At 43.3% G+C, this 13,233-nt stretch overlaps 1 protein-coding gene across 9 annotated transcripts in view; it reads right to left on the bottom strand.

Moving 5' to 3' along the window:
- The window catches only part of plcb4a (phospholipase C, beta 4a), a 466,151-nt gene that overhangs the window by 99,210 nt on the left and 353,708 nt on the right, over nucleotides 1-13,233 (bottom strand). For all 9 annotated transcript variants that reach the window (XM_068044348.1, XM_068044344.1, XM_068044346.1 and 6 more), the window contains 3 exons: nucleotides 11,192-11,396; nucleotides 9,698-9,786; nucleotides 3,552-3,702 (listed from right to left, as the gene is read on the bottom strand). In XM_068044348.1, coding sequence (XP_067900449.1) covers nucleotides 3,552-3,702; nucleotides 9,698-9,786; nucleotides 11,192-11,396 — 445 coding nt within the window. The remainder of the gene's footprint in view (nucleotides 1-3,551; nucleotides 3,703-9,697; nucleotides 9,787-11,191; nucleotides 11,397-13,233) is intronic.

Here is a 13,233-nt window from a genome sequence, read left to right on the forward strand (position 1 = left end):
GTCCCCAATAATGAGGGCTGAAGCAGGTTTCATTTAAGCAGTGATTTTAAAAATTAACATGAACAAGAAACAAAACTGGAGGTGAGTAGACTTTTCCACAATTAGCAAACCATGAGGTAAACTGGCTTAGAATTTTATTTTTCCACAGAGCAGTAGAGTTGTGAAATTGACTCCCTGCAAAAGCAACGACTATGATGTTAATGAACTCCATTTAAAAAAAATAGCTACATACATATCTGATAAATAATGGATTTCAAGTCCGTGATATATATGTATACATCCGCACAGATAATCCAAAGCTGCGTGGAATATGGCCATTTCTGCACTGCTGGAACCATGAAAGTGTCGCCTATGCAATTCAGTTGGTCACAGTTTTATGACACAGGATATAAGGTTAGATTTTATGAAATTGTCTTCCTGAAGCAGAGTTTTGAATACCAGGAATGCATATCAGGAAACTAAGTGCAGACTTAATGGATGGAAAATTCAGTAGGGCCCACCTAGCTGTGTGCCCAAATTACCAATATATACTTTTGGTCAGCAAGGGCACATATTCAAAAAAAATCACTCGAGAACGTTAATAACACTGAGTTTGCTAGTTTATCATGCAAGCTCAGGGAGATGTTTCACAGTGCTACATCGAATTTTACCTGCACTTATTCATTTACCTCGGGAGATTGAGCAACAGTACAAATTTTACATGGTTTGTGGAAGCAACATCTTTGATAGGCCAAACTGCTTGTTCTCCTGTACGTTATCATATAAGACAAGACAACTTGTGTGGTGTGTGCAAACTATCTGAGATTGTATTACACCAAGTAATGCCTTTCACTCCAATCACTATTCAACAATATATAAATATTAGCTGCGTACACTTTTCCTTGACGACACCCGAGCTGCAGAGTTCCCCATAGGGCCTGTGAATTCCACTGATGGGCACCTGCTGTATTGTGTCTGTGGAGTCCGTTGCTAGTTTTATAACTATCATTTGCTGTAATCATAATGTTTGTATTATTGTGACACAAGTAGCTGCTTTCAGGGAACTGTGAGTAAGCAAATATGAGGTTCTACGCTGGCCTGGTTGCACTACTCTGTGTTCATAAAAGTTAGAGCTCACAGCTGTCAGAAAGCCAGTTAAATTTATAATTTATGATCCTGAAATAATGGCCGGAATTTTGTACCCCCTCCTCCAACACCCGTGGGACTGGACTGGAGGCTGGGGGGGCATAAAATTGAGTGGGAGGTGGGGGGTGTCGCTCCCTTTGCCTTCCTGCTCCCACTGTAATTTTATGAGTGGCGGTAGAGGTGACAAACGGCCCGCCCGTCCCAGGCCAATTAAGGCCCTTAAATGGCCAATTAATTGCCACTTACAGGCCTCCTCCCACGGCACAGGCCGTCCCCACTGCAGCACTCACCACCCACCCCATCTTAAGCAACCTCCCCACACCCGCCTCACCAGGCCCTAGCCGATCGTCCCTGCCGAGGCTCCACACACTTATCTGTATTCCAAGGCCATTTTCATATAGCCAGTCCTGACTGATTGGCTGGCAGCTCTTGTCGGCAGAACTTCCATCCTCAGAAGGGCGGAAGTCCTGCCCGAGGCCAATTAAGGGCCTGGGTAACTTATTATGGTATGGCTTCCAGGCCGGCAGAGGCGGGCAGAGCACCAACTTATTTTGCTGGTGGGTGGGGCCTTTGGCCCAACACAAAATTCCAGCCAGTATCTTGCCTATATGCGTATATATGTTTTTCTATATATGCATTACATTTGTAACATTTAATCTTTCCCATTGCTATCTGGTCAAAATATATATTAACAATCTTAGTGGCAGCAGTGTGTACTATCTACATGATGCACTGCAATAACTCGCCAAGGTTCCTTGAACAGCACCTTCTAAATCCGTGACACCTACCACCTAGAAAGACAAGGACAACATATACATGGAAACAAAACCACCCGCAGGTTCCCCTCCAAGGCACATACCATCCTGACTTGGGAATATATTACTACTGTTCCTTCACTGCATCGGGGTCAAAATTCTGGAAGTCCCTTCTTAACAGCACTGTGGGTGCACATACACCACACGGACTGTAGTGATTCAAGAATGTAGCTCACCACCACTTCCCCAAGGGCAATTCGGAGTGGGAAGTAAATGCTGGCCATGCCAGCAATGCTAACATCCCGCGAATGAATTAAAAATAATTTAAAATTATATTTGAGTTATGCAAGATGCCTTGATGGTAAGAAAATAAATTCAAACACCTTTCATTTGATGGCAAGATGACAACTTACTCTAAGCAAGAGTAATACAGGTATTTATCAAATATTAAAGTTTAAAATATGGTAGAATCAATAGAAGCCCCTCGTAGGCACCTTGTTGAAATAGCTGTTAATAGCTTAGGTTTTGGCTTGCTGGAAAAATCAGGGTATTTAAATTTTGGCAAAGGGTTATCTTGGTGTTGGGTATTCAGTGATGCTGTTAAAAATGCACAATCATAATTATTACATATATATGAAGGTTGAAACTGAACTGAGATAGGACAAACTATGGGGTGAATTTTACAGACTCCAACGTCGCTCGGCAATGGGAGCCCAATTTAAATATTCAAATAAATTTAAATGAAGGAGTTAATTACCTTCTCACTCCCACCGTCCATCCCGGAGCGATATTGATGTTGGTGGCTGGCACTCCTGTGCCTTCAGATCACCATCTGGGGATCCAAGGCGGAACACTGATGGGGGGGGGGGGGGGGGGAGGGAGGGGGGAGGGGGGGGGGGGGGAGCAGGTAGGTTTTTCAGTGTGGGGGTGTCAAACTAGTATCATTGGTTTAGGGGATGGTGGGAAGGGTTAGAGTTGAAAGTTTATGTACTTGGGCGAGGGGGGGGGGGGGCGGGGAAGGTCAGGTGGGCAGGAGAAGTGTTTTTACAGGGGTTGGGGGGGGGGGGGGTGGGGTGGGAAGAGGGAAAGTAATGAATTTTATGGTTTTGGGGGGTTTGGGAAAGGGACAATTTGGATGGATTTAAATTTTTTCACTAAACTTACCTTTAAAATATTTAAATTGACAGTTAGGGTTCAAAGAGCTTTAATAATGGTGTCTGCGCCTGTGCAAAGGCGGCTGACACCATTGCCCGGGGAAGGACCACCCACCCCCTCCACGTCATCGGGGTGGGCTGTCTGGCCCAGCTATGTAAATAAGCTTAATATTGCTACGGCTCCGCGAAGTGTGGCCCACCATTGTTTACATCTACCCGAAGTATAAATTTCAGTCCTATATGTAGACAATCTGATACCAGTTTTCCCAGTTAATTTTTTTTTTAATATTGGCAATTATACAAAGTAAATGCAATAAGGAGGTCTGTGAACATTCAGAAATTTATACAAAAATGTGGAACTGTTTCTCACATCTCCCAAAAGGAATATTTTTCCCCAGAATACAGCTCAATATTTGCAAACTCAGCATGATCCGGGAGTTCCAATCCAACAGCTTGTTTAAGATAATTTAAGACGACAAACACTGTTTAAAAATGATTCAGTTTTCTGAATTCTCACCTTTCTTTGCATCATTTCCAATTCCTTGGCCAGGAGTCGAGTTCTGCCTTAGTTCTGAGCTGCTCTGTGGTGTTACACTTGCTTTAGCTGGGTTAGTTTTCCCTTTTTTGTCATTTTTGGAGTTGTCATTTGGCACATCTGCTATATCGCTCTTGAAATTCAAAGCAAACAATATACAATATGTAATAAAACAATGCACCAAAAGAGAGTCTCGATGTAGAAAGCTTGCCCGAGCTGGTCACCTTAGAAACTGGGACAAATCTACGCAAATTAGAATTCTGCAGGAAATACACTGTAGCCATGCAGACCAGTTGCTCATCTCAGAAATATTTCTGCTGTTATTTATTGATTATTTCTGCACATAAAACTGATATTTTTCATGACCTTATTGTTAACTGGCTGATCATTATAAGAAATGTTAGAAGGGTATATTCTCCTCTGTGGGCTTCTGTTGGTTGCTTGACAATCATAGCTTACTGGAGGTAAGTGGCATCTGAACAATAAGAAAGCGGACAGTTTTCCTGCTGGGGGCTATTGCACTCCTGGTGCAGGTCCACTCTCTGGCAGGTCCTTGCACTGGGATGAGGAGGAAGGCAATACAAGCCTTGCTGCAGGGCTGAGAGGGTTGTGTATATACATTACCAGTCACTATTGCATGGTGAAGCCCACCTCTCCAAGATGCCTGCCGCCCATCCTTCATTACCTCTACACTTCGCCACCCTCCAATCTCTACAAATTTTCCAAGCTCTGGTATTTATAACCTCTACTATTATAAACACGCTTGTCCATCATTCTGTCCTCATTGACATAAGTTGGTTCTCCATCCTCCAACAGAACTGACAAATGTTTTCCACAAACTGCTTGCAGTGGTGCCAAAGCATTCAGATACCTTATCCCCATGCTTTGGGACTCCCTCCCCAAACCCAGTTACCTTCCTGCTTTCCTCTCCCCTCTTAACATACACTTTTTCCTCCTCTTCATGATCATCCATAATGATTTGGCTCAATTTGATCCCTGCCACATGGTTACCTCTGGCAACCTCCCAAGGGTCTATCCTTGTCCCCCTCCTATTCTCATCTACATGCTGCCCCTTGGCGCCATCATCCAAAAGTGTTACTTTTCACATGTACACTGGAAACACTCAGCTCTACTTCAATACCACTTCTCTCAACTCCTCCACTGTTGCTAAATGATAAGCCTGCTTATCTGACATCCAGTACTGGATGAGCAGAAATTTCCTCCAACCAGAAGCCATTGTTTCGGTCCCCGCTCCAAACTCCGTTCCCCAGCTACCAACTCCATCCCTCTGAGACTAAACCAGTCTGTTCGCAATCTTGGTATTATACCTGACCCCAAGATGAGCATCCGACCTCACATTAGCGCCATCACTAAGACAGCCAACTTCTACCACCGTAACAGCGAACATACGAACATATGAATTAGAAGCAGGAGTAGGCCACTCGGCCCTTCGAACCTGCTCCACCATTCAATAAGCTCAAGGCTGAACTGATTACTCCACACTTCCACCTAACCCCCGGTAACTTTCCACCCCCTCGCTCATCAAGAATCTATCTACCTCTGCCTTAAAGCTATTCAAAGACTCTGCTTCCACCATCTTTTGAGGAAGAGAATTCCAAAGACTCATGACCCTGAGACAGAAAATTTCTCCTCATCTCTGTCTTAAATGGGCGACACCTTACTTTTAAACAGTGGCCCCTAGTTCTAGATTCTCCCAAAAGGGGAAACATCCTTTCCACATCCACCCTGTCAAGACCCCTCAGGTTCTTATATGTTTCAATCAAGTCACCTCTTACTCTTCTAAATTCCAGCAGATACAAGCTTAGCCAGTCCAATCTTTCCTCGTAAGACAGCCGCCCATTCCAGTTATCAGTCTAGTAAACCTTCTCTGTTCTGCCTTCAACACATTTACATCCTTCCTTAAATAGCAGCCCAGTCCTGTACACAGTAATCCAGATGTGGTCTCACCTATGCCACGTATAGCTGAAGCATAACCTCCCTACTTTTGTATTTAATTCCCCTCCTAATAAATGATAACATTCTATTAGCTTTCCTAATTACGTGCTGAAAGTGCATACTAAACTTTTGCAATTCATGCACTAGGACACCCAGAACCCTCTGCATCTCACAGCTCTGCAATCTCTCACCATTTAGATAATATGCTCCTTTTTTATTCTTCCTGCCAAAGTGGACAATTTCAAATTTTCCCACATTATACTCCATTTGCCAGGTCTTTGTCCACTCACTTAACCTATCTATATCACTTTGTAGGCCCCTTATGTCCTCTTCACAAGTTACTTTCCGACCTATCTTTGTGTCATCAGCAAATTTAGCAACCATACCTTCAGTCCATTCATCTAATTCATTTATATAAATTGTAAAATGTTGACGCCCCAGCACAGATCCCTGTGGGACACCACTCATTACATCTTGCCAACCAGAAAATGACCTATTTATGCCTACTCTGTTTCCTGTTAGATAGCCAATCTTTTATCCATGGCAATATGTTACCCCCTACACCATGAGCCTTTATTTTCTGCAATAACCTTTGATGTGGCACCTTATCAAATGCCTTCTGGAAATCTAAGTACAATACATCCACCAGTTCCCCTTTATCCACAGCACATGCAACTCCCTCAAAGAACTCCAATAAATTAGTTAAACATGATCTCCCTTGCACAAAACCATGTTGACTCTGCCTGAATACCATGAATTTTTCTAAATGCCCTGCTATATCACCTTTAATAACAGCTTCTAACATCGCCCAACTTTGCTCCTGTCTCAGCTCATCTGCTGCTGAAACCCTCATTCATGCCTCTGTTATTCTAGGCTTGACTATTACAATGCTCTCCTAGCTGATCTCCCACATTCTGCACTCTGTAAACGTGACGTCATCCGAAACTCTGCTGCCGTATCTTTACATGCACCAAGTCCTGTTTCCCTATCACTCATGCTCGCTGACCTACATTGGCTCCCAGTCAAGCAACACCTCGATTATAAAATTCTCATATTGTTTTCAAATCCCTCCATGGCCTCGCCCCTCCCTATATCTGTACTCTCCTCTAGCCCCACAACCCTGCAAAATATCTGCGCTCATCTAATTCTGGCTTTTTGAGCAGTCCTGATTTTAATCACTCTACCATTGGTGACTGTGCCTTCAGTGCGCTGGGCCCTAAGCTCTGAAATCCCCTCCTTACACCTCTCCACCTCACATCCCTCCTTTATGACATTACTTAAAACTCTTGGACCAAGCTGACCTAATGGGCTGAATTTTATAAGCTCGCTGCCGATCTTGGCGGCAAGCTTCAAAAATGGTGGTCTACCCGTGCGGATCGCACGTCACAGAGCCGCCACGATATTCAGCGCGGCGGCTCATTTAAATGGCTGGAGAATTCTGCACCCCCCACCGATGACGTGGAGGGGGCGGGCGGTCCGTCCCTGGCATTGGCGTTAGATGCCACTGTGCAGGTGTCAACGCCATTTTTAAAGGGCTTCGAGCCCTTCCATTTAATTAAATTTTTTTAAAGATACAGTCTTCGTGAAAAATGAAATAAATTGATCCTGACCCTCTCCAACCCACTCCACCAATAACCATAGAAACAAAAACCTACCCTCTCCCCACCACCCCCAAAATACTTACCCTGTGCTCCCGACCTTTCCCTCCAAATTTCATCAATTTTAAACTTTACCCCTTCCCACCATCCCCTGACACCAAGTAAATTACACTGACGCTGCTCCCCCCATTTCCTGCACAGAGACACTTACCTGCTCCCCGCTTCCCACCAGTGATCTGCCTCGGATCTCTGGACGTAGATCCAAAGGCATGGGAGTGCTGGCCACCGGCACAAATATGGCACCGGAATGGACAGCGGGAGCGGGTAAGTAATTAATCCCTTTATTTTAATAAATTAACATATGTAAATTTTGGTCCCATCGCCGGGGGGTGGGGTTGGTGGGGCTGTAAAATCCAGCCCAATATTTCCTCTAACGGCTTAGTGTCGTATTTTGTTTTATAACGCGCCTGTGAAGTGCCTTGGAAGGTTTTAATTACGTTAAAGGCTCTATATAAATAAGTAGTTGCTGTTGTTGTTTGCACAGTGCCTCTCTTCAACCAAACTTTCATCACCCCTCGTAATATTTACACGAAAGCTTGCTGCCTGCTCCTTTTTTCCCCTCTATCATGCGATCTTGGGATGCTTTTCAATGTTAAAGGTGCTTTGAATAGCAAATTGCTGTTGTTGTACAGAAAATGCAATTGGGTTGAATATAAACACTTATTCCCGTTGTGTAGTAGCCTTATGTATAATTTATTATGCTACAATCTGTGTTGCCTAAATCTCACACTTATGGCTGTCTTTTTGGGGAAAGGTGCACCTGCTCCTACCACTTGACTCCATCTGTACGTTTGATATGCTAGTTGGATTATTACGCAAATGTTGTAGCATGATTAGAATTCATGGAATTTACCGTAATTGTCCCACTAATTAATTGCAACTCAGTCACTGATGGCCATTGAGTAACTCTTGCAGACACGCATTTAAAATCTAGCTGAACAAGACGGGAATTAAGGGGACCTCATTGTGCTATGATGGTAAATGGAAACTGCTAGTCTTAGCTGCATAATTTAAACTTATATAAATTGATTTAAGCCCTAAATCAACTTCGAATTTGTTTCCTTGATTCTCTGAAAAGAGTGATTCATGTAGGTTTCTACCTCTGTGGCAAGCCTTCATTACCCTATCCAAAAGACCACTTTTGTCACATGAATGTTAGCTATTTGATTCTGGTGTTATCACATTTGAGTCTAATCCCATCTTCATCCAGAATCTACACGTGTAGACCTAGGGCTGAATTTTCCTGGCACTGGCTACCTGCCCAGCAGTGGTGGGTAGCTATATAGACTCAATTAAGACTCCATTTGGGGTCAAATTGGTTATACTACCTGGATCTTCTCAATGGCGTACAGGCCCTCTGCTGAGGTTGAAGCCTGGCCGTTTCCTGAAGTCGGCCTCCTGGCAGCAGGCAAAGGTGGGGGGCCAGTGAGTCCTCCTTTAAATTCCACATGCCCCTGAGCCGCAGGTGCTGGGGGCCACAGGCCATCATGTTTTGGCACTTCCCCATCACAATGATGGTCTGGCGGCTATGGCCACACTTATTTTTTTGCACTTTTATAACTCTTTCTCCTACCTATATCGGCAGTGTCTACCTCCCCTGCTGGGGCTGCCAACTGGACATCGCTGCAGGCCCTCCTATTGGGCCTGCAAGTTCCCTGGTCCGCCCGCTGTCCTTAATGGGACAGGGGTCCCAGAGACAGCTTCTTAACTGGCTTCCTCTGGGAAGACCGCGACTGATGTCCCACCACGGTCCCTGCTGGGTTTTCGATCTAGAATTGAGCTGACGGCGGGGTCCTGACGATCTTGGCAAAAGTCGAACCCAGAGAGCATTCAGGGCAACAAACCTGACTGATTCCGCAACCTCACCCCCATCCCCCAACTCCACCCTGTGGTGATCAGGCACAGAACAGAGGTCAGATCTACCATTAGGTGCTCCATTCAGTGCATTTAAGGAGGAACCAAAAGTTGGGTGATGGCAGCAGGGGGGAGGGGTGTGTGTGTTGTAATTTCTTTTTATTTTGAAACTCATTAATTCCTACCTGCTTTCATTTTTGAAAGATCAGCCAATGTGAAGAAATAGAAATTTAATCTAACCGTGATGAATTATAAAATATCTGGATTATATAATTCTTAAACTCTTTGCAATGACACCAACTTGCATTATGTAGCACCTTAATATAGTAAAACATTCCATGTCTGTACAACTACAAACTATACCACAATGACATTTTAGATATCAGAATCCAGTGAAGGAAAGAGTTATCCAACTCGAATGGTTATTCAACACCTGCGACCAGAAAATATACTTTGACTTCAGCCTACACAGCTGATATTTGTACCTACAGTTGGGTACATTGCCCTTTGCCTAACATTAAAGAAAAAAATTGATAAGTACTTACTGGTTTACAGCGACAATTCAGGAAAAAGAGTTTTCTTGAACTTTACACACAAAAGAAAATTTACTCTGTTATTTGCTGTTCAACGTACAATAAACATTGAAGTATTTTTACGTACAGTTTCAATTCCCATAGCTCTCATTTGGTCAGCCCTCTTTTCCATTACTGACAAAAACTTCTTTGGATCTGATAAAGCATCAACGATATCTGGTGAAGGAAAAAAAGTTTTAAGACAATTTTGAAAAAAAAATGTATTTTCATTATCGTGGCATGCAAAGATAAACACAAGGCCAGCTCTGGCCCAGACAGCAAAATGAACCAGACCGCGTCTATATTCCGACTTGCACAACAATTGAAAATATTCAATTAAAAATGGCACGCGTAGGTTTTCAGGGAGGTCTTAAAGGAAGAGAAGGAAGAGGAGCGGCGTGAGTGATTAGAAAAGGAATTTCGGAGCGTGGTATTGCTCATGGTGGGTGAAGGGGGATTGGACAATTCTTGGGGAAGGAAGTGGGGAGAGAGGTTGCAGTGCTGAAGAAAGTCACAGGTCAGGCAAGACCATGGCGAGATTAAAATACAGATGAGAATTTAAAATCTTAGGTGTTGAGGGATAGGAGTCTATGTAAGTCAATGAGGACAGGGTGGAATATGGGTGACAGAGTTTTGAATGAAGTTTACAGAAGGGGGAGGCCTGGCAAATACTGAAATAGTCGAGCCTGGAGGTGACCAAGGAATGGATGAGAGCTTCAGCAGCAAATGTGAAGGAGAAGCAGAAGTGGACAATGTTTACAAAGGTGCAAGCAGACAATCTTTGTGATAGATACATTTTTTAAAAATTAGCACAAGTCCATACCCACAGTCCTGCTCAAACATTGCAGGAAATGGAATATGTGCCCTAGAGGTTTCCCAAATTGCTACAACCTATGTTGCAGAAAGCGAGAACGTTATTCTAACTAAAATGACTAATACTAAATTACATTATTGAAAAACGAACAGCAAGAGCTTGCCTATGGCTCAGTTGGTAAAGATGACATGTACTTGATGCCTATGGACCATAGGTTCCAGATTCAATTTCTGCTGAGCTAACGGATTGTAGCCAAGGTGATGGATAGGGATCCTCCAATTGGCTCAGTGCCCTGGGGTCACTGTCCAATGACACGCTGGAAAATGAACATGTGCTTACAGCAGCATAGTGCTCAGTTGTGATACACCCACGGTCAAACAGCAGGCAGAGAGTCACCGCTGAAACGCATCCATGGCCACTTAGACAAGATATGAGAGGACCATCCTTGGGCTGTAGATGAGTAAGAGTCAGCGCTTTAAGAGACTTGGTGGGGGTGAAGCATTAAAAAGGAAACAATCTTTGATTCACAAACAGCCAAAATTGTGAAAATAACACGATAGCTGCTTTATGCTGTGTTTTGGGTAACTGGATGATATTTTTCTGTGATATATGTACTTCAGTGATTTAATTGTGCCATTATGAGCAGTCATGGACAGTACTTGTATTGCTTTACATTTCAACTGACACTATTTGCTTGATGGGTGATCTTCCAATCTGTGACTAATGTAAAGTAATATCTACTGACAGCTAAGAACCTGATAAACTCACCTCCAAACCCATCAGGGACATATGTTTTGAGTACAATATTGCAGAAGACAGTGGGCAATGATAAAGGCTTATTGCCTTCATTTCTGAGGGATATGTGCCTGTAGCCAGCTTGGAGGCCATCTAAAGGTAGGATTCTCTGACCAATCAGCTTGTTGTTGTCATCATAAACTGCTATTCGCAACACTGCAAGGTCAGGCAGGATCACCTGGAATATGAAAAATTTACATTTTGCCTTTACTGCTCAGACAAAATCAGTTTCATGGCTTGAAATAGACAATATTATGCAATCACACAACAGTGCAATTGCGAGTCACAACCTAAATCATTAATACTCCTTCTGAGCAAAACAGATTTTGCACCAGAATTTTTATTTTCCTAAATTAAACTTGTCAAGCGTTTTTCGTGCCCCTTTGACAACAGAACCACCGCATCTCCAACACCAACACAGACACACAAAAGTTATTTAATTCCATTGCTGACTTTTCCACATGCTGTAAAGACCTCCTTCCACCCATTTCAATTTTTTTGTTGTTCTTTCATGGGATGTGGCCGTTATTGGCAAGGCCAACATTTGTTGCCCATCCCCAATTGCCCTTGAAACCAAGTGGCTTTCTCGGACATTTCAGCAGGCAGTTAAGAGTCAACCATATTGCTGTGGGGGGTCTAGAGTCACATTTAGCCCAGACCAGGTAAGGACGACAGATTTCCTTCCCTAATGGGCATTAGTGAACCAGATGGGTTTTTATGATAATCGATGATAGTTTCATGGCATCATTACTGAGACTTTCAATTCCAGATTTTTAAAAATTAATTAATTGAATTTAAATTGCCCCAGCTGCCATGGTGGGATTTGAACCCATGTCCCCAGGGCATTAGTCTGCGCCTCTTGATTACGAGCATGCTTTCTTATCTAAACTCATTTCACTGGGTTAATGGGTTAGTGGATTTGGCCTAATTTTGACAGTGACCAGTGACTAAGGATTCAGCCTAGGTCAGCAGTGAACCACAGTATTTTACCGAGGCCCACTCAAACTCCCCACTTACCTCTCGGACCCTCTTTAGCTGAACTTCCAGCTGATACTGGACAAAGTATGCGCAGTGTATGCTCTACTCAATATTCTCCTAAAATGGTAACTGAGATCCCATGTACATCATAGGACCCCACCTTGCATTAGAAAATGGACACTTCAGCTGCAGGGAGACTGGTGCTGCCATGGCAACGTCGGGAATGGGCTGCTAAGTCATTACCCAGCATTTTTGTGGTGCAACTGCATATTTCCACAGGAGGCCTGAAATCTGCCCCCAAGCATCCACCAATCCAATATTCAGTCAGGCCTACACTCAAGAAGTGTATAAACCCCTCCCTCCTACATTGTCATTCACACACCATCTCCTGGTGCCCCCCAGCCCATCCCTCCAAACCCACCATTAAAATAAAATATATCTCATTTGTTTTTCAAGTTATATAAACCAGTATTCGCTCCACTGAGTGACAGTCTTTCTATTAGGAAGAAACATCAGTAGGCCATTTAGCCCCTTAAGCCTGTACCGTTCTCAAAACTGTATTACCCATTTAGCTGCCAGCTTCCATAGCTTGGAATCAAATTTTCCTTCTCTTGATTTTAGAGACAGCAACACACTCCACTTGCCTTGTGCTAATTTTTCCAACTTTGTCAGCTTAGACAGGAAGAATTCAATCACTATGCTTGCGTTTGGAGGTAGTCGGTATTACTTTTTAAAGATGGGCAACAAATGCTGGCCTTGCCAGTGATGCTCACATCCCATGAAAGAATATAAAAAATTCCTTGGGCTTATATTCTGCGGCTCCACATTTACATTTCATTATTATTTGTACTATTTGTACAACTGACACCTGCATAATCTGATTGTCACAAGAATGTTTTAAATCATCATGAAACCACAGTGAACTATCTGCATATATGTTCCAACATATTTCTTTTTTAAACCATTTTTAAAATGCACTCCAATTGTGTATTATATATGAGCTGCAGAAATGGTGCTGAGTTCAGCATTCAGGATAT

This window comes from Heterodontus francisci, chromosome 13 (assembly GCF_036365525.1).
Source record: "Heterodontus francisci isolate sHetFra1 chromosome 13, sHetFra1.hap1, whole genome shotgun sequence".
NCBI lineage: Eukaryota > Metazoa > Chordata > Chondrichthyes > Heterodontiformes > Heterodontidae > Heterodontus > Heterodontus francisci.